Here is a 25,591-nt window from a genome sequence, read left to right on the forward strand (position 1 = left end):
CTTCTTTCTTGTAGTTTGGATCCATTGCTCCGTGTCCGCTTCTCTGGAGCAGCAGAAAACAACCTTTCTCCCTCCTCTATGTGACATCCTTTTATATATTTGAACATGGCTATCATATCACCCCTTAACCTCCTCTTCTCCAGGCTAAACATGCCCAGCTCCCTTAACCGTTCCTCATAAGGCATCGTTTCCAGGCCTTTGACCATTTTGGTTGCCCTCTTCTGGACACGTTCCAGTTTGTCAGTGTCCTTCTTGAATTGTGGTGCCCAGAACTGGACACAGTACTCCAGGTGAGGTCTGACCAGAGCAGAATACAGTGGCACTATTACTTCCCTTGATCTAGATGCTATACTCCTATTGATGAGGCCCAGAATTGCATTGGCTTTTTTAGCTGCCGCGTCACACTGTTGGCTCATGTCAAGTTTGTGGTCAACCAAGACTCCTAGATCCTTTTCACATGTACTGCACTCAAGCCAGGTGTCACCCATCTTGTATTTGTGCCTCTCATTTTTTTTGCCCAAGTGCAATACTTTACATTTCTCCCTGTTAAAATTCATCTTGTTTGTTTTGGCCCAGTTTTCTAATCTGTCAAGGTCGTTTTGAAGTGTGATCCTGTCCTCTGGGGTTTTAGCCACCCCTCCCAGTTTAGTGTCATCTGCAAATTTGATCAGGATGCCCTTGAGTCCATCATCCAAGTCGTTGATAAAGATGTTGAATAAGACCGGGCCCAAGACAGAACCCTGTGGCACCCCACTAGTCACTCTTCTCCAGGATGAAGAGGAACCATTGATGAGCACCCTTTGGGTTCGGTCAGTCAGCCAGTTACAAATCCACTGAGTGGTAGCATAGTCAAGACCGCATTTTACCAGCTTCTTTACAAGAATATCATGGGGCACCTTGTCAAATGCCTTACTGAAATCAAGGTAGGCTATATCCACTGAGTAGTAGATAGGTAGCCGTGTTGGTCTGCCATAGTCAAAATAAAAAAATTCCTTCCAGTAGCACCTTAAAGACCAACTAAGTTAGTTCTTGGTATGAGCTTTCGTGTGCATGCACACTTCTTCAGATACCCAGTAGCACCTTAAAGACCAACTAAGTTAGTTCTTGGTATGAGCTTTCGTGTGCATGCACACTTCTTCAGATACTATCTGATACCTATCTGAAGAAGTGTGCATGCACACGAAAGCTCATACCAAGAACTAACTTAGTTGGTCTTTAAGGTGCTACTGGAAGGAATTTTTTTATTTTGACTATATCCACTGAGTTCCCTTCATGTGTGTTTTCCAGCAAGTAACAGGAAGAAATGTACTCATCTCATTTTTAGGTGTCCCTCTCTTCACATGGTGCAAAGCTATCCCACTCCACAAACATCTAAAGAGCCTATCACACAGAATAGTGATAAGTGAATGTTTGGTTAACAGCACAGCATAAATGAACGCTGGGCAGCCTGATTTAGGGAACAACTTGCTTTTGCATGGCAAATTTGGGCTCCAGGCTCATTACCCCCTCAGCCTCTTCCTTTTGCACCAGAAGAAGAAGGCAAGCACTCCTGAAATGGCCCTGGGAGCAGCTTCTGCTCTTTGGAGCTCCACTTCTGACTGAGCATCCCTTTTTTTTTTTGCTCCAGAGCCTTCCCCACAAAAACCTGCTCTTTAAAGCTGAATCGGAGCAAACAGCAGTCCAAGGAAAACTTTTTCTGCCATAAAGGAAGTCTAGGTGTATTTTGTCTGGATGCAGCCACAGGAGACCCGCTTTCAGCAGGATTCTCATAGGACTGCATCTTGATTTGCCAAGGCCCCAGAGGTGTCACCTTATCCTTCAACTTTTTAAATTTTTCTTTCATTCCTTGTTATGCAGACGAGACTGGAAGACCGGCTGAGCCCAGCTGAGAAGACCCTTGAAGATGGAGAGTTGCACAACAGTAAGTGGACAGTATGGGAAGGGATTTCTCCATGCTTGAAATGTGCCGTTTATAAGAGTGACATGTGAGCAAGTCGTCTTTCTGCAATAGATTCCAAGGGAATCCCTTATATCAAGTAAAGCAATACAGTGGAACCTTGGTTCTCAAACTTAATCCGTTCTGGAAGTCTGTTCAACTCACAAAACGTTCGAAAACCAAGGCGCGGCTTCCGATCGGTGCAGGTGTCCTGGAAACGATAGCCTACAGCCGCATTGGATGTTCGGCTTCTGAAAAAAAACTTTCAAAAACCGGAACACTTACTTCCAGGTTTTCGGAGATCGGGAGCCGATTTGTTCGTCAACTAAGCCGTTCAAGAACCAAAGTTCCACTGTATTCAACAATCCATTGGAATATAATAGTACAGTAAACAGTAAAATTACATATCTTCAAATAATAAATAAACAGTTTGCACTTAACAATTACAACAATTACTAAACTGTAATCAATAAAAATAATGGTCACAATGTATAAAACAACAAAACCATGTGACAGGATCAAATTGAGAAACAAGGTCACACAAATTATATATATATATATCCCTGAACTCCTCTTTTCTCTCCCGGCTGCTTCTTCTTGTTGTTGTTTAGTCATTTAGTCGTGTCTGATTCTTCGTGACCCCATGGACCAGAGCACGCCAGGCACTCCTGTCTTCCACTGCCTCCCGCAGTTTGGTCAAACTCATGTTAGTCGCTTCGAGAACACTGTCCAACCATCTCGTCCTCTGTCGTCCCCTTCTCCTTCTGCCCTCCATCTTTCCCAACATCAGGGTCTTTTGCAGGGAGTCTTCTCATTTCATGAGGTGGCCAAAGTATTGGAGCCTCAGCTTCAGGATCTGTCCTTCCAGTGAGCACTCAGGGCTGATTTCCTTCAGAATGGAGAGGTTGGATCTTCTTGCAGTCCATGGGACTCTCAAGAGTCTCCTCCAGCACCAGAATTCAAAAGCATCCATTCTTCGGCGCTCAGCCTTCTACTGCTTCTAGTGAGATCCAGTGTGGTGTAGTGGTTAAGAGCGGTAATCTGGTGAACTGGGTTCGCTTCCCCGCTCCTCCACATGCAGCTGCTGCGTGACCTTGGGCCAGTCATACTTCTCTGAAGTCTCTCAGCCTCACTCACCTCTCAGAGTGTTTGTTGTGGGGGAGGAAGGGAAAGGAGAATGTGAGCCACTTTGAGACTCCTTCGGGTAGTGATAAAGCGGGATATTGAATCCAAACTCTTCTTCTTCTCTTCTTCTCTCAAAGTCATGGTCTAGGAAAGGCTCCTAGGGCTGGATGTTGGCGCAAGACAGGTGGCGAAAGCCTTTCTCATCCGCAGGAGCGTGAGAAAGTGTTTTGCTCGACCCCCCCCCCCAGCCCGTCCCTCCACACCTTGGGCCGGGAACTCAGGGCAGCTGGCAGCAAAGGGGAAAGCTCTCTTTCCTGTTGGAACAATAGCCTCCCATCTGCAAATAGCTTGAGGCCTTGCAGGCAAACGGTGCGCCTTTTTCTGCACACACATGCGCTTCCCTTCCAGTCCTGGAGTCGGTGTCTGAGGCAGCGGCTTCTCAGCTTTCGGAAAGTGAAAGCTCTTTTGACTCAGCCCACAGACTCGTTTGCTTTGCCTATGGTTACGGGGAGAAAACAAAGGTCTCTGCTTCAATGCTCCCAATAGCTCAGATAATATTCTTTGTTGCGTACTGACAGCAAACGCACCAGGCAGTTCCATATCACAAGTCTTGAAGGCAGAGGGCAGATTTCCTCACAGATTTGCTCCACTTATAGAGCCTAATCAGGGCATCTCCTGTTTAAACCCGATAAAGATAATGTTTGCCGAACCTGAGCTCTCAACTGAAACTCAGTGTAGACTCTTTTAGGTGAACTTTGCTAAACCTGAGCTGCTGCGCCGCCTTCTATTTTGACCAGGCAGCTCAGGTTTTGCAAGACTTCAGGGTTTCAGCAAGGCTGCAGTTTCAGCAGACTTACTTGTCCAGTGCAACTCAGCAGGACTCTCTGAGTAAACATGCAAAGGGGCCATATTGTAAGAGGCTAAGGGCTTATCACCACTTCCTCTTGTCCCGCTGCTCAAAACTGTGCAATCGGAGCAAACGGCAATCCGGGTTTTCTCTGTATTGATGTTTGCTCCGATTTAGCACTGAAGAGCAGGTTTTCCCTGGGAACAGGAACAAGGCAAGGGGGAAACCACTCGTGCCCTCATTTGGATAGTGGTTTGCTTTGACTTAGCATAGGGTTAGTCAAATGGGTCTGGTTTCTCTCATAGTTCCAGTCTTCATTTCTTCACATTTCCATATCAGTTCGCTTTTTAAAAAAAATCCTCATGAAAACTACTAGCATTTTAGTGTGAATTTTTCCAAAATACATATTTTCCCCCAAAAGCAATTTCCTGCAGTACAGGGCCGTCTTTACCTGGGGGTGCAAGGGGTGTGAGGCACCCAGGCGCCAAATTTTGGGGGCGTGCCAAATGTATACCTACTGTATACCAGTCCCTCTCGATTGGCGGCAGTGAAAAGCAATGGAGCGGAAGTCCTCCTCCCCCCCGTCTCTCTGTTACTCCGTGGCGTCAAATATTCCCAACGAGTCAGGAAACAAAAGCAGTTTTCCCCGCTGCGTCACAGGTGAGCGATTCCCCCCCCAAAAAAAAGCTCAACAACTTTTTTGAGTTTGCCCCCTAAAAAAGGCCGACAACTTTGGCTTCCCCCCCTCCCAAAAAAGCTCAATAAAAGTTAATTGGGGGGTGACTAAACTAAATTTAGGGGTGCTGGGCGGATCTTTGCACCCTGGCAGCACATATGCTAAAGACAGCCCCGCTGCAGTATAGTACATTTGTGTGTATTATTTTCACCAACATGGGTCTTTCAATGTACACTTCACCCCAGGATATGCCGTTCCCGGGTGGCGCTGTGGGTTAAACCACAGAGCCTAGGGCTTGCCGATCAGAAGGTCGGCGGTTCGAATCCCCGTGATGGGGTGAGCTCCCATTGCTCGGTCCCTGCTCCTGCCAACCTAGCAGTTCGAAAGCACGTCAAAATGCAAGTAGATAAATAGGTACCGCTCTGGCGGGAAGGTAAACGGTGTTTCCGTGCACTGCTCTGGTTTGCCAGAAGCAGCTTAGCCATGCTGGCCACATGACCCGGAAGCTGTACGCCGGCTCCCTCGGCCAATAAAGCGAGATGAACACCGTAACCCCAGAGTCGGCCACGACTGGACCTAATGGTCAGGGGTCCCCTTTAACCCTTTACCTTTATACATCACTTAGCCGGAGAACTGCAATGTAAGATTTACAGAAGTCTGCTTTTCGAAGGGCGCCTTTGGTTTTGGTCTGCTTTTTATTTTGGAAATAGCAAATTGGGTCGGTTCACTTTTAAGTGAGAACAGAACCCAATTCCCTCCGCCCCTCATCTCTAACCTAGCAAGTCCCTTCAGCAAAGCTCCTCTGCTAAATACCCCTTCGCACACCTATTTTTATTTAGTCAGTTTCTTATCCTGCCTTCTAAAGTGAACGTTATTTCTTCCAAGGTGGCAAGCACGTTTTTTTAAAAAAAAACCAAGGCCAAATTAAATGCAGAAGAACTGCAGAAACAAAACAGAACTGTAAAGGTCACGAGAACAATAAAAACAGCAATAAACCCATAAAACACTGAAAGCAGCCGGCAAATGAAAGCATCCAGCCTTTGAAAGCCACAGCCAAATAAATCTGTTTCCATGTGGTGCCTGAAATTTGTAGCGGGAGGCCATGTGCAAGGGGGGCATTTTTTTAAGAAGCAGAGAACCAGCACTGAGAAAGCCCGGTTTTCTGTTTCCACCTGCCAAATCCCATGGAGATGGGAGGCAGGGAAGCCTAAGAACGGCTTTCTCGGATGACCTTAATGCCTGGGGCATCTCAGGCGGAAGTGAGCAATTCTTGGCTACTTCCAGGCAGCTGGCCGGCTCACGCAAAACTTGCACAGGGGTTAAACAGTGTCACTCACTTACGGAGCATTCCTCTTGTTACAAACACCATTGCAAGCTAGTGGCTGTTATCCTTTCCAGCATCATTCCCCATCGCTGTTCTTACCAGACTTTTTGCGCTTTGGGAAGCGGCGGAGTAACTGCGCTACCTTGGAAACGGGGGACCTCTCCTTCCTTGGAGGTTTTTAAGCAGAGGTTTGGGGGAACGACCACCTGCCATGGATGCTTTTGCTGGGATTCCTCAGCGGCTTTTGACACCATCAACCATAACATCCTTCTGGACCGTCTTGAGGGGCTGGGAGCTGGGGGCACTGTCATACCGTGGTTCCACTCCTTCCTCCTGGGCCGTGTTCAGAAAGTGGTGGTGGGGGATGAGTGTTCAGACCCTTGGGCCCTCACTTGTGGGGTGCCTCAGGGTTCTGTCCTCTCCCCCATGCTTTTCAACATCTATATGAAGCCGCTGGGAGAGATCATCAGGGGGTTTGGGCTGGGTGTCCATCAATATGCGGATGATACCCAGCTCTACCTCTCTTTCAAATCAGAACCAGTGAAGGCGGTGAAGATCCTGTGTGAGTGTCTAGAGGCGGTTGGAGGATGGATGGCGGGTAACAGATTGAGGTTGAATCCTGACAAGACAGAAGTACTGTTTGTGGGGGACAGGAGGCGGGCGGGTGTGGAGGATTCCCTGGTCCTCAATGAGGTAACTGTGCCCCTGAAGGACCAGGTGCGCAGCCTGGGAGTCATTTTGGACTCACAGCTGTCCATGGAGGCGCAGGTCAATTCTGTGTCCAGGGCAGCTGTTTATCAGCTCCATCTGGAACACAGGCTGAGACCCTATCTGCACACAGACTGTCTCGCTAGAATGGTGCATGCTCTAGTTATCTTCTGCTTGGACTACTGCAATGCGCTCTATGTGGGGCTACCTTTGAAGGTGACCCAGAAACTGAAATTAATCCAGAATGTGGCATCTAGACTGGTGACTGGGGGTGGCCACCGAGACCATATAACACCAGTCCTGAGAGATCTGCATTGGCTCCCAGTACGTTTCCGAGCACAATTCAAAGTGTTGGTGCTGATCTTTAAAGCCCTAAATGGCCTCGGTCCAGTATACCTGAAGGAGCGTCTCCATTCCCATTGTTCTGCCCGGACACTGAGGTCCAGCACCGAGGGCCTTCTGGCGGTTCCCTCACTGCGAGAAGTGAGGTTACAGGAAACCAGACAGAGGGCGTTCTTGGTAGTGGCCCCCGCCCTGTGGAACACCCTCCCACCAGATGTCAAAGAGATAAACAACTACCTGACATTTTGAAGGCATCTGAAGGCAGCCCTGTTCAGGGAAGTGGCCAGCCATAGTTTAACTACGTATGTCAGGGGTGTCCAAACTTTTTTCAAAGAGGGCCAGGTTTGATGAAGTGAACATGTGTGAGGGCTGACCAAAGAGTTGTTGAGCTTTTCTTAGGATAGAAGTTGTTGAGCTTTAGGGTTTTACCCCAGAGTTGTTGACCTTTTTTAAGGATTCCCTCCCCCCCTGAAAATAAATTAGAGTCCACATTAAACCAACTGGCAGGCCGGATTAGGCCCCCAGGCCTGACTTTGCACATACCTAAATGTGGTTCTTCTACTATCGCTTGGCACACCAGACACTCCCACATGTTGCGGCCAAATCTCCTGTTGGCACCTCATGGCCACACGTTACCACCTCGTGATGTCATAAGCCTTGCAAACTGGTTTCCTGAGCCTGACCACTATGGCGGCGGGTGTGTGTGTGTGTGTGTGTGTCTGTGTGTGTGTCCGTGTGTGTGCGTGTGCCAGAAAGTGGCTGGCAGGCGTGGCTCCCTCTTCTCTAGCTGTGGGCGAGTCAGAAATCTGTCCCATGGGAGTCAAGAAACCAGGGAGGTGTGTGCAATCAGTTCCTGGAGGCGATGAGAGATAAGATAGCGAGAGGGAGCATCAAAACAACATCTCCTGGTGGCTGAGGAAGGCAGGTGGATCCTGGCTGGGAGCGTATTCAATTCTGACACCTTTATTGATTGGTTTTATTCCACCCGCCCATCAGTCAATCAGTCAACTGACTTTTTAATGTGTGTCTCAAGGCAGTTTGCAGACACGCCATAAAAACAGTTAATATAGTTCTTGAAACCATGCAAAAAAAGCAAACCGAAGAAAGCTTTTTTAAGCAATGCAAGATGAATATATAAGGCTAGAGACCTTTCCACCCAAGCTTGTCTCAAGAAAAATGAGGGAACCGCCAGAAGGCCCTCGGTGCTGGACCTCAGTGTCCGGGCAGAATGATGGGGGTGGAGACGCTCCTTCAGGTATACTGGACCAAGGTCATTTAGGGCTTTAAAGGTCAGCACCACCACTTTGAATTGTGCTCGGAAACGTACTGGGAGCCAATGTAGGTCTTTCAAGACAGGTGTTGTGTGGTCTCGGTGGCCACTCCCAGTCACCAGTCTAGCTGCCGCATTCTGGATTAATTTCAGTTTCCGGGTCACCTTCAAAGGTAGCCCCACGTAGAGCACATTGCAGTAGTCCAAGCAGGATATAACCAGAGCATGCACCACTCTGGCGAGACAGTCCGCGGGTAAGTAGGGTCTCATCCTGCGTACCAGATGGAGCTGGTAGACAGCTGCCCTGGACACAGAATTGACCTGTGCCTCCATGGACAGCTGTGAGTCCAGAATGACTCCCAGGCTGCGCACCTGGTCCTTCAGGGGCACAGTTACCCCATTCAGGATCAGGGAGTCCTCCACACCCGCCCGCCTCCTGTCGCCCCAAAACAGTACTTCCGTCTTGTCAGGATTCAGCCTCAATCTGTTATCCGCCATCCATCCTCCAACCGCCTCCAGGCACTCACACAGGACGTTCACCGCCTTCACTGGTTCTGATTTGAAAGAGAGGTAGAGCTGGGTATCATCTGCATACTGATGAACACCCAGTCCAAACCCCCTGATGATCTCTCCCAGCGGCTGCATGTAGATGTTGAAAAGCATGGGGGAGAGGACAGAACCCTGTGGCTCTGGGACGATGATCAGGCAAGCACACTCCCCCCCCCCTCCCCAAGTTAACAGCCCTTTTGTGCGTGAACCTGAGTGCTGCGATGGGCTTCCCCCTGTTGGAGGGTCTTTCCGGCATAAGTCCCGATGCCTCTGCCTGCCGTGAGCGTAAGGCGATTGGAATCTATTTAACGTGGATTATCCGCCAGATGGAGATGGTGGCATTAAGGGGACATCTGGGTGATTCCGGCTAGGCTGGGGCCAGGGGCGAGATGGCGGCAGCCTGCCCCAACCTGGTGCCCTCCACATGTTCTGGACCGTTGTGCCGGCGGGGGGCGGTGATGGGAGCCGTAGCCCCAGGCATCAGGAGGGCGTCTCGTTGGGGAAGACTGGGCTATGCCTCGGGAGGAGATTTCCCTGGAACAGAAAAGGGGCTTTACTTTCACCTCTCCACCCCCCACTCCCAGCCCAGCTTTCAGACCTTTTTGATCTTTATCCCTGAGTTCACAGAGAGCAAAGAGAACAATCCCTTTAACTCCCGCAGGCAGCCGTTTTTAATTCTCGGGGCAGAAAGCCTGAAGCACAGACCGCGTTGTAGGTGGAGGGTGGCAGGGCAGAGATTCATTCGGATTTTGTTTCAGACACATCAGAGACCCTGTAGTGTAGTGTTGTTTAGTCGTTTAGTTGTTTCCGACTCTTTGTGACCCCCTGGACCAGAGCACGCCAGGCACTCCTGTCTCCCACTGCCTCCCGCAGTTTGGTCAGACTCATGCTGGTAGCTTCGAGAACGCTGTCCAACCATCTCGTCCTCTGTCGTCCCTTTCTCCTTGTGCCCTCCATCTTTCCCAGCATCAGGGTCTTTTCCAGGGAGTCTTCTCTTCTCATGAGGTGGCCAAAGTCTTGGAGCCTCAGCTTCAGGATCTGTCCTTCCAGTGAGCACTCAGGGCTGATTTCCTTCAGAATGGATAGGTTTGATCTTCTTGCAGTCCATGGGACTCTCAAGAGTCTCCTCCAGCACCACAATTTAAAAGCATCAATTCTTCAGCGATCAGCCTTCTTTATGGTTCAGCTCTCACTTCCATACATCACTACTGGGAAAACCATGGCTTTAGCTATATGGACCTTTGTTGGCAAGGTGATGTCTCTGCTTTTTAAGATGCTGTATAGGTTTGTCATTGCCTTTCTCCCAAGAAGGTAGTGTGGTTAGCTGTATTCATAGAATGGTAGAGTTGGAAGGGACCCTGACAATCATCTAGTCCAGGCACGTCCAACTCCAAAGAAAAAATTCCTTCCAGTAGCACCTTAAAGACCAACTAAGTTAGTTCTTGGTATGAGCTTTCGTGTGCATGCACACTTCTTCAGATACACACGAAAGCCCATACCAAGAACTAACTTAGTTGGTCTTTAAGGTGCTACTGGAAGGAATTTTTTTATTTTGACTATGGCAGACCAACACGGCTACCTATCTGTAACCAATTCCAAAGAGACTGCGATCTACTCACAGTATAAAAAGACCAGCTGTGATCTACCCATTGTCATTGCCAGGAGTTGTTCAGCTTTTTTTAGGGGAGGGTTGGCCAAAGCCGATCACTAAACTTCATCCATGAGAGCCAGTGTGGTGTAGTGGTTAAGAGCGGTAGTCACATAATCTGGGAAACCGGGTTCGCGTCTCCGCTCCTCCACCTGCAGCTGCTGGGTGACCTTGGGCCAGTCACACTTCTCTGAAGTCTCTCAGCCCCACTCATCTCACAGAGTGTTTGTTGTGGGGGAGGAAGGGAAAGGAGAATGTTAGCTGCTTTGAGACTCCTTAAAGGGAGTGAAAGGCAGGATATCAAATCCAAACTCTTCTTCTTCTTCTTCTTCATCCCGTGATCTACCTGGGACACCCCCACGATCTACCGGCAGATCACGATCTACCTGTTGGACATGCCTGTTTCTAGTCCATGCGTAGGCAAACTAAGGCCCGGGGGCTGGATGCGGCCCAATCGCCTTCTCAATCCGGCCCGCGGACGGTCCGGGAATCAGCGTGTTTTGACATGAGCAGAATGTGTCCTTTTATTTAAAATGCATCTCTGGGTTATTTGTGGGGCCTGCCTGGTGTTTTGACATGAGTAGAATGTGTGCTTTTATTTGACATGCATCTCTGGGTTATTTGTGGGGCATAGGAATTCGTTCATCCCCCCCCCAAAAAAAAATACAGTCCGGCCCCCCATAAGATCTGAGGGACAGTGGACTGGCCCCCTGCTGAAAACGTTTGCTGACCCCTGATCTAGTCCAACCCAGTGGCCCATCTAGTCTCTCATCCTGTTCTCACAGTGGCCGATGAACTGCCCGCATGAAACTCGCAAGCAGGATTCGAACCCAAGACCAACTCTCCTCTCCTGTAGTTTCCGACAACTGCTATTCAGAAGCATTGCTGCTTCCAGCTGTGGAGGCAGAGCTTAGCCCTCTCCTCCTCCGTGAATTTGTCCAATCCTCTTTTAAAGCCATCCAGGCTGGTGGTCCTTACTGTGTCCTGTGGCAGTGAGTTCCACAGTTTAACTGCATACTGCGTGAATAAGGACTTTCTTTTATCTGTCCTGAATCTTCCAGCCTTCAACTTTTTTTGATATCTAAGAGCAGAAGGAGAAAAACTGTTCTCTCCTTTCTCTCTCCGTGCTAACATACAATTTTGCAAACTGGTCTCTCACATGCCTTTTTCCTAAATAATGATGATGATGATGATGATGATGATGATTTATTTCTACCCCACCCGTCTGGCTAGGTTTCCTCAGCCAGTCTGGGCGGCTTTCAACAGAACAATAAAAACAGAATAAAACATCAAACATTAAAAACTCCTCTAAACTGGGCTGCCTTCAGATGCCTTCTAAAAGTTGGATAGTTGTTTATCTCCTTGACATCTGATGGGATGATGTTCCACAGGGAGGGCGCCACCACTGAGAAGGCCCTCTGCCTGGTTCCCTGTAACCTCACTTCTTGCAGTGAGGGAACCGCCAGAAGGCCCTTGGAGCTGGACCTCAGTGTCCGGGCTGAACGATGGGTGTGGAGACGCTCCTTCAGGTATACTAAATGTGCCTTCTCTCCACCTAAAAAGGTAAAGGGATCCCTAACCATTAGGTCCAGTCATGGACGACTCTAGGGTTGCTGCGCTCATCTCGCTTTATTGACCGAGGGAGCCGGCGTACAGCTTCCGGGTCATGTGGCCAGCATGACCATAGCTGTCAATGTTTCCCTTTTTAAAAGGGAAATTCCCTTATTCCGAATAGGATTCCTCGCAAGAAAAGGGAAAAGTTGACAGCTATGAGCATGACTAAGCTGCTTCTGGCAAACCAGAGCAGTACACAGAAACGCCGTTTCCCTTCCCGCCAGAGCGGTACCTATTTATCTACTTGCACTTTGACGTGCTTTCGAACTGCTAGGTTGGCAGGAGCAGGGACCGAGCGACGGGAGCTCACCCTGTTGCAGGGATTCGAACTGCCCACCTTCTGATTGGCAAGCCCTAGGCTCTGTGGTTTAACCCACAGCGCCACCCGCGTCCACCTACCCCGGTATTTTCCACATTGTTTGGCCGCAGCTCTTACAGAGGTCTGGCCCAGCCTTGCCTGGAGACGCTGGGGACTTGAACTCGGGACGTTCTGCGTGCGAAACACCCACCCCTTCGCCTACCCAGCTGCAGGAGCCTGACAGGGCTGTTCTGGTAGAAACAGTTAACACTCCGCTCCAGCACTGACCACATTTCTACTTTTGCTTGCTCCTGCTTCCCCCAGAGACGGGGGAATCTTCCAGCAGTAATTCCACACCAAACTGCTGTTGGCTGAGTGCAAGGCTGGAGCTGTGGGGGAAGACATATTCCAGCCAGAGGGAGCACCCCCCCCCTTGCACCGCGGACGAATCTCCTCAGCAGGCAGAGAGTGGGCAGGGAAGACTTCTTGAGCCTGGGGGGATCTGGGGGTGCCCTCCTGTGGGACGCAGGCATGGGACATGTTTGCGTGCTTGTATGGCTCCCGGCACCCGGAGAGCCAAGCGTGATGAGTCATTGTGGTTTGCTGGAGAGCTGGAGAGTTGAGAAGACAGCGCTGAGTTGTGGGCAGCCGGCCCTGGCTAGAGCTGGGGCGTGTGTTGCTGTGCATTGACATGGCCTCCCTGCCCTGGTTGCAGAGCAAAAACAAAAATCCGAGAGGAGTGGACGCTTGACACTTTAACCCTGGGGGAGAGAACCACAAAACCCCTTTGCAAGGACGGTTGTGCCATTATTATTGTTATTGAAAAGTTTTTATTGTTAAAATAATTCAGCATTAATGCACACATATTGCAAATATACAAGCATACAAACATACATTTCATACAATCCTTAAAAATATTCAAACATACCTACATTCAATCCCACAGATAATTCCTTTTCCCATCACCATCCACCACCCCTCACCCCACCTTTGTGCTAGACTTCCAATCTACTCAATTGCAATTTCTTTCCACTTCTATTACTTTCCTTCACACACCTTTAACCTAATTTCATGCTTCTTTTTCTATTACACATTGTTATCCATCTTATTTAGTATTTCACTATTTAAAACGGAACTTGTTTAGTCTAATAGGAGTTCTGACTTTTCAATATGGCTTTGCAAGTATCCTTTAAACAACTTCCAATCCCTGTGTATCTTCTCTTTTGAGATCCTTCCAATTTCTCCCATTGTTTGTTAATTGCATTTGCAGAAGCATAGAATCATAGTTGGAAGGGACCTCAGAGGTCATCCAGCCCAACCCCTTGCAATGCACAAATCTCAACTATAGCGGCGATGATAGATGGCCATCCAACTTCTGTTTAAAGTCCACAGTTGACTAGCTCAGAGTTTCCCAGACTTGGGTCTCCAGCTGTTTTTGGACTACAATTCCCATCATCCCTGACCACCGGTCCTGCTAGCTAGGGATGATGGGAGTTGTAGTCCAACAACAGCTGGGGACCCAAGTTTTCAGAAACTCTGGACTAGCTTTTACAGTGGAGAGTCCTGCGTCAAACAGTGAAGGGCTGCTGCCAGCCAGGGCAGGAAGTACTAAGTTATATAGAGCAATGGTCTCAGGATAAACAGCTTCCTATGTTCCTAGGTCCAGTTTCACTGCTTTTGGAATTTCTGCAGCACTGAATCTCTGCCTGAGGCGCTCCGAACCCACCTGCAATGTGCTCTTTGCAGGAGCAAAAGCAAAACGGAAGCAGAAACATTTTCTTCCAGGTGGTCTTACTGCTGGGAACCTGTTGCTGTTTGGGGGATAGGGATTCACTGACATGCCCAGAAAATTCGGGCCGCACGATCCTAGTTTGTTTTGAGCTCTGCCGCAACAAACTCCGCGTTCCCCAGGAGATCAGACTTTTGGCGAAAAGGAAAGTGATAAGGCACTTGCTTTGACCCGAAGTCATGAAATTTGCTCACAAACAAACCAGAACGGGCGTGCATTCAATAGCCGGGTAACTAATCTCCCTGCCAAACGAATCAGGGTGAATGCTCAATAAGCAGGCTGTTTGGCAGTGCCCTGTGGCAGAACAGTGGAGCCAGAACAACATGTGTTTGCGGAAGTCAGTGTGAAGCAGAAAAAACCCCTTCTCTGCATAGAAACCTCAGGGTCCTTGCTCCTTCCTTCCATCCTAAACAGGACATCCCTGTTCTGTTTATGTTGTGAGCAGGATTGGTTAGGAGTCAGGCATCCCTTTTTGGTTCCTCTTTTTAAAAAGTATTATTAGGGATAGTATCAAATCAGCGCTAGTGAACGAGCCTCAAGTTAGATAGCAGGGGATTCCCTTCCCTTTTTCTGTGTGTAAAGGTAAAGGGACCCCTGACCATTAGGTCCAGTCATGACCGACTCTGGGGTTGCGGCGCTCATCTCGCTTTATTGGCCGAGGGAGCCGGCGTACAGCTTCCGGGTCATGTGGCCAGCATGACTAAGCCGCTTCTGGTGAACCAGAGCAGCGCACAGAAACGCCGTTTACCTTCCCGCCAGAGTGGTACCTATTCATCTACTTGCACTTTGAGGTGCTTTTGAATTGCTAGGTTGGCAGGAGCAGGGACCGAGCAACGGGAGCTCACCCCATTGCAGGGATTCGAACCGCTGACCTTCTGATCGGCAAGTCCTAGGCTCTGTGGTTTAACCCACAGCGCCACCCGTGTCCCAGTTTCTGCGTGTACCTGGGCCGTATTTAGGATTGATGAGGCCCTAAGCTCCTGAAGGTAATGGGGCCCTTTATATGTCCAGCTGTCCTTTGTCAACAACAAATTGTTGCTGCTTTTTGTGTTGAATATATGCTGCATGGTAATTTTTGGACCTAATAGGTCCATATACAACATAAAACACTGTTGCTGTATGTAGGTTTTATTTTATTGGTTTTTTTGGTTATATTTTGGAAATGTACATCCAGGTTTCTTTCTCTTTAGTTTTTTGGGGGGGTCCCCAAGAGAGTGTGGCCCTCAGCTGTATGGCTTGTTTAACTTATACATAAATCTGGCACTGGTGTGTACATACACAAACACACCACAAGACTAGAGCCTGCCCGGATATTTAGAAAGTTGATGCAAGTTTTCAGTTTCTTGCTATTTTAACTCTTTGAAAGACTTACATTTGCTGCTAGCTTTTCTTATTGGTTTTTTGTTTTATCTTTTTCGTAAACCGCTTTGAGGTTTTGTTTTTTTAGCAGCCAAGTGGCGTATAAATCTTATGGAATAAATAGGGATAAATAGAGCCAAACCATTTGAGCCCCACAGGGCTTCCATCTCTAGGAGCCTCCCTGGGCAGAGCATTCCACAGATGGGGGGCCACTGCAGAGAAGGACCCGTTCTCGTGTTGCAACTTCCTGGACCTCTCACGGCGGAGGGACACAAAAAAGGCCTGAGATGATGATTGCAGGGTCCAGGTCAATTCATGTGGTCGGTTCATTATTATGGTGATTAATTGCATTTACATCCCATCTTTTCCTCCAAAGGAGCTCAAGATGGCGTATATTTAGTCCCCACAACAACCCTGAAAGGTAGGCTGAGAGAGAGGCAGTGTGACCATCCCAAGGTCACCCAACGAGCTTCATCACCAAGCCAGGATTTGAACCCTGGCTTCCCAGGCCCTGATCCAACACCGCAACTACGCCGCCGCACTGGCACATGTGATGTGGGAGCCAGTTTTATGATTTGAAGCAGCCACGGGGCTCTCTGAATCAGAGCAGCGCCAAGGGGAGGATGAAGAGGTCAGCGCTTCCACCCTCCCCCACCTTGCAAAACTGGTCTTCACTGGGGGGTGGGGTAGGTTGGGGAGGGAAATGCAAGCACAGCCTCTAAAGCCTCTCTGGTCCACGGCAAACCCACTAGACTGCGCTCGGTTATTTCATCTTCCGCAGAGCGAACCTGCCGGGCGAGTTCTCTCTGCCAGACCCAGCAATTGACAGCTTCTGCCGACAGTGTTGGAACCTGTTCCGTGGCTTTAAACGCTTAACCAAAGGAACAAACTTATTACAAGTGTTGGCGCTCGGCCAAACGATTGCCGAGGTGTCGGGGGGAACAGATTCGCTGCAAAAACAGGAGAGGAAAGGAAAGCCTAGATTCTGTTCACACACACACACACACACACACACACACGTGTGTTTGTGTGTGTCTTGTGAAGCGTGCAAATTCCCTGGCAGGGAAACAAACGGGTGGCTTGGCTTGAGCCTAGGTGGGGCCCTTCGTCAGAGATACCATATTTTTCGCTCTATAAGACGCACCAGAGCACAAGACGCACCTAGTTTTTGGAGGAGGAAAACAAGAAAAAAAATATTCTGAATCTCAGAAGCCAGAACAGCAAGAGGGGTCGCTGCGCAGTGAAAGCAGCAATCCCTCTTGCTGTTCTGGCTTCTGGGATAGCTGCGCAGCCTGCATTCGCTCCATAAGACACACACACACATTTCCCCTTACTTTTTAGGAGGGAAAAGGTGAGTCTTATAGAGCAAAAAATATGGTACTTGCCGAACCAGTGTTTGCCTTGCAGAAAACCCGAACTGTAACCGCAGGATCAAAGGCTTTGGTGCTGTTTGTGGTGATGGGAAAGAGCCATGTCAAGGCTTTGTAAAATGCCCGCCTGATCCTCTGTCCGCCCAGCTTTCCACTCTTATACGTGCAGGTCCATGCCCTTCCTCTGTCCCTCACCTTTCCAACGCAGTGATCCTTGCAGCGTGATTTACCAGAGCGCACCTGTCAGGGGTTTAGGTGCAGAGGCACGGGCAAGGGAGGAAACAGAGAGCGAAGGGGAGGAGACAGAGGAAAGGATGAGTGATGACGACGACCCGAGATCTCCCAGTCTTTCCAGTGAATCAGAGGATTCACAGAAAGGAGCACCAGTGGCCAGGGCAAGGGGGGAGTCTAGGGAGGCACCCCAGGAAGATAGAGCCAGAGGAGACTCAGGGGGGAGCAGCTGGAAATCGGGACCAGCGTCACCGCCAGGAAGCAGGGAAGAGGAAAGGAGCCAGGGGGGAAGCGCTGGCAGCTCACCACAGGAGGGAGGGCAGGAGTCAGGAGTGGCCACACCTCCATCGGGGAGCGAAGAAACGGTTAAGAGGAAAGTGGAAGGTTGGGCGCGCGCGCCAAGTTCAAATGCAGAGGAAGGCGGCGCAGTGAGCAGCCCCGAAAGGGAACCAGGTCCTAAAGCCCGGCGCAAGGAGGCAGAAGGGTCCGGGTCAGCGTCAGAAGAATCCCGGAAGGAAGAAGCCCCGGGGGGTAGAGGGACCCAGAGGAGGACAGTCAGGAGGAAAAGGTGGAGCAAGGCTAGGATATTAAGTTGGTGCGCACGGGGCGGAGACTCAGACGGAGCCTCGCCGATCTAGCTAGTAGACGTAGAGTTGCAGACAGCAGCGTGAGAATGGAAACTGTAATTCAATAAAGACTTTTACTTAATGACCGCTGGCTAGCGTGATCCTCTGTGAGCTAGGATCTTGAAGCAGCTCTGACAGTAGGCTCCGTCTCAACATTGTGGGCATCTGCAGCCTCGAGGAGGGGAGAGAAACAGGCGCCCACTAGCGAGCTCACGAACGGCAGGAGACATGACGGCTGAGCAGCAGATAGAGGACCTCAGAAAAGCAGTGGCACAACTGAACGCCGAGGTTCTCGCATCCAGGAAGAGAGAGGACGAGGCAGCTGCCGCCTGCAGGGATCTCCAGGTCAGGTTAGACGTACTGGCAAAGCAAACACCCCGGCAGGAGGGAATTGGGTTGGCGAGACGGACAGGCGGGCTACTCTCTCACTTCGATGGGAACCTGCAACAGTATCCCAACTTTAGAGCCGACGTACTGTGCGCACTGCAACTGTTGCATAAAGACTTTAGAGATGAACAGGAGAGAGTGGGGTTCATCATGTCCCATCTGCATGGGGAGGCGAAAGCATGGTTGCGCAATTTATGGAGAGATAACGATCCGGCGCTCCAGAATGCGGATGCCTTTATTAAAGCGATGGATGGGTGTTTCTTATCAAGTATTGACATTGATCTTGCACGGAAGGAGGTGCATGGGCTGAGACAAGGGAGGGCCAGCGTCAGACAGTATCATGCCCGCTTTTTCGCCTTGGTCAGCGCCCTGGAATGGGACAGAGATTCGGCTCCTGTAAGAGACCTCTTTTGGGAGGGACTGCACAACTCGATTAAAGATGAGATAGCGAGGGGGGAGAGACCCCGAACCACCCAGGAGGTCGTTCAGAGGGCACTGCAAGTGGGGGTGAGGCTGGAAGGACGTCCGTGGAGCAAGGACGAAGGACGTGGAGGGCGCGAACCAGCCGGGGGCCCCTCCTTCTTTCCCAGAGAAGCAGCACGGGCGCAATCCACGCCTCCGCCAGGAGGAGGAGCCGAACCTATGGAGGTTGGAGGTGCAAGGGCTCAGTCAGCAACCAGAGCCCTAGCACCGGCAGCAGTGAAGGCGAAGCCTCCTAGAGGGACCAGGAAGTGTTACGTCTGTGAGCAGCCAGGGCATATGGCGAAAGAGTGTCCCCAGAGGCCCCACAAGCTTACTGCAGCCTCAGCAATGGTGACTGCAGCAACGCAGCAGGGAGGACCACAGCAGGGAAACGACGATGTCTGGCTGGAGGGAGAGGCACTGGGGCCCAGCCAGACGTGTTAGTGACGCAGTCCCCAGAAATTTTACAGCCAGTGAACCCCCTCCCGCCCAAACCAGTAGTGAGGCTCACAGCATCTCTCCAGCTGCCCAATGGAATCACCATGGACGTGCCAATCACCATCGACTCCGGCAGCAACGCGGACTTTATAGGGCAGGAATTTGTCGACAGGCACGCTGTGCAGTTGCTGCCGGCCACACTGCCCCTGCAGGTTGTCACGGTGGATGGCAGGGAGCTGCTAGGGGGGCAAGTGGTGAAGCAGACGCCACCAATGGTGATGCGACTTGGGAATCACAGGGAAGTCATCAGCTTCAACGTCACTCAACTGTCTGACACGCCCATTGTATTGGGCATGAGTTGGCTGGACAAGCACAGCCCAACGATGGCTTGGTTCCAGAGGCAGCTGGTCTTCGGCTCTTCCTTTTGTGCTGAACACTGCATCGTACCCAGGCAGGAAGGAGAGGAAGAGGAGTCACAGCTGCTGCTAGGCACGCTGCAAGCGATTCCCCACAAGTACGCAGAATTTCTAGAAGTTTTCTGCGAGAAGGAGGCGGACAGGCTACCCCCTCACAGACCATATGACTGCAAAATTGACCTGCTGCCAGGGGCGGCGCTGCCTAAAGGGAAGCTGTATTCCATGTCTGAGGACGAACTGCAGGAACTCAAAGACTTCATCGATCATAATTTGGAGCGCGGTTTCATCCGGGAGTCTAAGGCAGCGGGGGGCAGTCCTGTATTCTTTGTTAAGAAGCGAGACACGCCCCAAAAAAGACTCGTAGTGGATTACAGGATTTTGAACAGTGTGACCAAGCCGTCGGACTTCCCCATGCCCCGCATCGACGACCTCCTGGCGAAGGTACGGAAGGGAAAGGTGTTCACCAAGTTGGACCTGCGGGGGGCGTACAACCTCATTCGCATGCAGGAGGGTGATGAGTGGAAGACAGCCATGTTCACGCCACTGGGTACCTACGAATACAGAGTTATGCCTTTTGGACTGCAAAATGGCGCTCACGTTTTTCAAGCATTTATGCATCACGTGTTGGCGGGACTTCTCTACAAGACGTGCGTCTGTTTCTTGGATGACATCCTGATCTTTTCGGAGTCGCAGCAAGAACATGACAAGCACGTCAAGGAAGTGCTGGGCAGGCTAAAGCAACACAGGCTCTACGCCAAGCTGGAGAAGTGCCAATTTGACGTGCCGGAGGTGGATTTTCTGGGCTACAAGCTGTCTGACAAGGGGCTCGCCATGGACAGCGCCAAGGTTCGAGCAGTGTTGGATTGGAAGAGCCCACGCAACCGGAAGGAGGTCCAACGGTTTGTCGGCTTTGCGAACTTCTATCGCAAGTTTCTCAAGGGCTTCGCGATGCAGACGGCGGCCATCACTGACACCCTTAGCTCCAAGAAGAAGAAGTTCATCTGGACAGAGCAGGCGGAGCAGTCCTTTCAGGCCCTCAAGCGTCTCTTCGCGTCGGAAGAGCAGTTGCTTCATGTCAACCCCAGCATGCCGATGAGGGTGGAGACAGACGCTTCGGACAGAGCAGTGGGGGCGGTCCTGCTGCAGAAGGATCCGCAGGGCGTGTGGCGACCGGGAGCGTTTTACTCCAGGAAGCTCAGCAAGTCCGAGCAGAACTACACCATATGGGACAGGGAGTTGCTGGCCATTCATGCAGCGTTCAAGGCGTGGAGGCACTTTCTGATCGGCGCCAAGCACACGGTGCAGGTTTGCACGGACCACAAGAATCTGGAACACTGGCGCACGGCACAGTTCCTGAACCAGAGGCAGATACGTTGGGCTGAGTTCTTTGCGGACTTCGACTTCCGAATAGAGTATGTCCCGGGGGACACCAACATCATGGCAGACGCTCTCTCCCGCAAGCCACAGTATCTGGAGGACGCAACACCAGCGGCCGCCATGCACATCTTTGCACCGACAGTGTGGGCGTGCGCCGCGGCGACCGTGGACCTAGAGGCGGTGCGGCGAGCGTTGCAGGGGGACTCCTTCGCACAAACGAAGATGGCAGAGGTGCGAGGGGGCAAGGCAGCGGCCGACGGTTTCCAGCTACGAGATGGATTGCTCATCCGTAAAGGGGCCATCTACGTGCCGAGTGACGAACTTCGAGCCAAGGTGCTACAGCAGCTGCACGACGCACCCACGGCCGGGCACTTTGGCAAGGAGAAGACGGTGGAATTAGTAGCCAGGGATTTCTGGTGGCCTGGAATGAGAGGGGAGGTCGCAGACTACGTGGCGAGGTGTGACACCTGCCAGAGGGCAAAGCCGGTGCACAAACCGCCGGCTGGACTGTTGGAGCCGCTGCAAACTCCGGTCGAACCTTGGGAAAGGGTGGCTCTGGACTTTGTCACGGATCTGCCCAGCTCAAGGGGCAAGACGGCAGTGTTGGTGGTTGTGGACCTGTTCTCCAAGATGGCGCATTTCATTCCGTGTGCTAAGGTGGCCACGGCAGAGCAAACCGCCAAACTGTTCATAGACCACGTGTTCAAGGTTCACGGTCTGCCACGGTCTATTCTGTCCGACCGCGGGCGGCAGTTCATCTCGAACTTCTGGCAGAAGCTGATGGGCTTCCTAAACGTCAAGATCAATCTGGCGTCGGCGAGACACCCGCAGACCAACGGGCAAGCGGAGCGAGCCAATGCCATCATGCAGCAGTACCTGAGATGTTATGCAAACCAACAGCCTGCGACGTGGGTGGATTACCTGCCGCTTGCAGAGTTTGCCTACAACAACACGAAGCACGTATCCACGGGCGTCACGCCGTTCTTCGCCAACAACGGGCGGCACCCTAGAACCTTCCCGGGACTGGAATGCAGGGGAGAAGGGGAGCCGCAGTCAGCAGATGCGTTCGCGTCGGAGCTGCAGGAAGTCCACGATCAGCTGCGGCGCCACCTGGAGCTGGCTAAACACGCATACAAGGTACAAGCGGACAAACACAGAAGGGTTGGCGAAGAGCTCCACGTGGGAGACTGGGTCTGGTTAGCAGCCCACGCAGTGCCGGCCAGGTCGTTGGCCAAGAAGAAACTAGGGCATAAACAACTGGGGCCATACCAAGTCGAAGAGCAGGTCAACCCGGTGGCTTTCAGGCTGGCGCTTCCGGAGGGTTCCAGAATGCATCCGGTGTTCCACAGATCGGTGCTCACTCCCTACAAGGCACCGCACAGGTTCCAGGAACCCGGAACGGCGCCGAGTCCGCTCAGAGAAGGAACGGGGCACGCGGGAGTGGCACAGGAGGAGCGCATCAACGAAGTCACGGAGATTTTGGACTCCAGATGGGGGGAAGAGGGAGTAGAATACTTTCTCGCCAGGGAAGGCACCCCGGCCAGTGCGAACAGCTGGGTGCCGGGCTACGCTTTAGACGAACCTCTGCTCAAAGACGAGTTTCATGCCCTCTTCCCACATAGACCTATGCCAGCAGACTTTTTCGACGACTGGCTTTTCACGCCCACGCTTTCGGACAGCACGTTCAGGGGGTTCGACTCGGACGAGGAACCAACACGAGACGTCCGTTCCCCGGAGGGGTCACCCTCGGGATCTGTCTCAGAACCCTCGTATTGGTGGGACGATAGGCCGGAGGAGCAGTTCCGCAGGAAGTGGCTGGACTGTTCCGGCCGAGCAACGCCGCCTGGAGGAAGTGCGGGAGAGACGGACATGGACATTTTCGGGGACGACCCTGGTTTCGAGCACGGCGGCACAGAGATGGAAGAGGAGGTGACTGTCGTCAACGAGAGCAGAGAGGAAGACCCGGAAGAGTTCCGATGGAGGCCTGCCACGGGAAGCGACCGATATCCGACGTTCGTCCCTTTGCAACAGCAGCCCCCAGCTCCAGCACCGGAAGGAGGGGAGGGGGGACTGGGGGGCTTCGAGGGGGGGATGGATGTCAGGGGTTTAGGTGCAGAGGCACGGGCAAGGGAGGAAACAGAGAGCGAAGGGGAGGAGACAGAGGAAAGGATGAGTGATGACGACGACCCGAGATCTCCCAGTCTTTCCAGTGAATCAGAGGATTCACAGAAAGGAGCACCAGTGGCCAGGGCAAGGGGGGAGTCTAGGGAGGCACCCCAGGAAGATAGAGCCAGAGGAGACTCAGGGGGGAGCAGCTGGAAATCGGGACCAGCGTCACCGCCAGGAAGCAGGGAAGAGGAAAGGAGCCAGGGGGGAAGCGCTGGCAGCTCACCACAGGAGGGAGGGCAGGAGTCAGGAGTGGCCACACCTCCATCGGGGAGCGAAGAAACGGTTAAGAGGAAAGTGGAAGGTTGGGCGCGCGCGCCAAGTTCAAATGCAGAGGAAGGCGGCGCAGTGAGCAGCCCCGAAAGGGAACCAGGTCCTAAAGCCCGGCGCAAGGAGGCAGAAGGGTCCGGGTCAGCGTCAGAAGAATCCCGGAAGGAAGAAGCCCCGGGGGGTAGAGGGACCCAGAGGAGGACAGTCAGGAGGAAAAGGTGGAGCAAGGCTAGGATATTAAGTTGGTGCGCACGGGGCGGAGACTCAGACGGAGCCTCGCCGATCTAGCTAGTAGACGTAGAGTTGCAGACAGCAGCGTGAGAATGGAAACTGTAATTCAATAAAGACTTTTACTTAATGACCGCTGGCTAGCGTGATCCTCTGTGAGCTAGGATCTTGAAGCAGCTCTGACAGCACCACCATCTCGTCCTCTGTCGTCCCCTTCTCCTTGTGCCCTCCATCTTTCCGAACATCAGGGTCTTTTCCAGGGAGTCTTCTCTTCTCATGAGGAGGCCAAAGTCTTGGAGCCTCAGCTTCAGGATCTGTCCTTCCAGTGAGCACTCAGGGCTGATTTCCTTAAGAACGGATAGGTTTGATCTTCTTGCAGTCCATGGGACTCTCAAGAGTCTCCTCCAGCACCAGAATTCAAAAGCATCAATTCTTCGGCGATCAGCCTTCTTTATGGTCCAGCTCTCACTTCCATACATCACTACTGGGAAAACCATAGCTTGAACTATACTGGCCTTTGTGGGCAAGGTGATGTCTCTGCTTTTTAAGATGCTATCTAGGTTTGTCATTGCTAGCAAAATATTAAAATACAATAATTCATCAAATATTAAAAGCTTCCCTAAACAGGGCTGCCTTCAGAAACATTAGTTCTTTCTTACATTTTCTGCCTGAGTTGTTCTTCGAACTTCTGTGCAAGTGAGGAACTGGAAACTGGTAAGCAACTTCAACATCATCCTTCAGGGTTCACTTCACCCCACCCAATTGCCACTTAAAATATATTTATTTGCTCAAGGCCTATGGTACAGAGGTGCAGTGGAGTTTTTTAGCCTTTAATTTCTTGAAGAGGCCTCTTACCTGTCCAACAGGGGGTTGCAAGTGGGTGGGTGTGAATCTGTCAAGTTAAGTTCCTCTCCATTTCTCACTTTTCCAACCTTAAACTCGGTTCTCTACAGTTCCACATCACTTGTGCATTTCCATCCTTGCTACAAAGTCCATGTGAAATTTCATCGGTATTTTAGTGCAAACGTCTTCTAATATATAGTAGAGCTTTGTTTGCAAATTCGCCTCTATTTTTTTTCCAAAGCATTTCCCCGTAAAACAATGTATTTTTTGCTTGTTCTTTTCACCAATACATGCATTTTTTTTTTCATGCATGCTTTGCCATGGTTTTGTATCCATTAATATATTGCAAAATTCGGAGAAGCCTGTGTTTCAGTTGGAGTATTGATCTGGAAAGTGCGGGTGAGGTACATTTGCCTTTAAATGCGAACCGAGTCAAATTTCTTCCTAGTTACAACCGTATAACCACAAGACCTTCAAATCCAATAAAACGATTTATAAGCAAACCAAAGAATGTACCATCAGACAACAAGTCTGGCCCCAACGGGGAGGGGAGGGGAGGGGAACCACACAATTTTTAACTGTCCAAAAGCCAGTACATCTTCAGCAAAGGATGGAAACTGTATAATGAGGATGGCTGATGCAACTCTATGGAGAGGAAGTTCCACATTTTGGAAGCTGCTACGGTTTAAATAGTTTTAACAGTCCAAGCGTGCTGCATTGTGCTTGCCATCTTAAGGCTGACTAAATTTATTTACTTGTTACTATTTGCCTTCAGATCCTCCTTGAAGAGGGCTGGGATACCATAATAATAATATTCATGACAATAACAACAATTAATAATATCATCCCTTCCCTCGACGTATCCTTCAATATTTGGGTTCCTGGAATCTTTTTTAAAAAAGTTTTTTGATTAACAATTTCAACATATCAAAATATCAAAACATATCATATTCATTATTTCCTTCCCTCAGCTCCTCTCTCTGATTTTTCAGCACATATAATTCTCTGCATACTGTGAAATGGCATAAATCCTTATATTATCTATCCGCTATGTTGACAATCAATAAATTTGTGTATGTTTATTCAAAACCTGCCAAGGAGTCGTATTCATTTTGTTGTCTTTTTAAGTAAATTGTAAAAAGTTCCCGTTCTTCTTTCAAGTCACAGTTGTCCTTATCTCGCAGTTTATATGTTAGTTTAGCCAGCTCTGCATAGTTCATCAGTTTCTCTTGCCACTGTTCTTTTGTGGGGGTTTCCTCATTCTTCCACCCTTGTGCTATCAAGACTCTTGC

The 25,591-nt window shown here is 50.6% G+C and overlaps 1 protein-coding gene across 1 annotated transcript in view; it reads left to right on the forward strand.

Annotated features, from left to right (window-relative positions):
• Positions 1-25,591, forward strand: part of LOC308584103 (uncharacterized protein) — a 105,446-nt gene that overhangs the window by 71,063 nt on the left and 8,792 nt on the right. The window contains exon 5 of the mRNA XM_081188822.1: positions 1,858-1,921. Within this exon, the coding sequence (XP_081044948.1) occupies positions 1,858-1,921 (64 nt within the window). The remainder of the gene's footprint in view (positions 1-1,857; positions 1,922-25,591) is intronic.

The sequence above is a fragment of the Podarcis bocagei genome, assembly GCF_964188305.1.
Source record: "Podarcis bocagei genome assembly, chromosome: 3".
Lineage (NCBI taxonomy): Eukaryota > Metazoa > Chordata > Lepidosauria > Squamata > Lacertidae > Podarcis > Podarcis bocagei.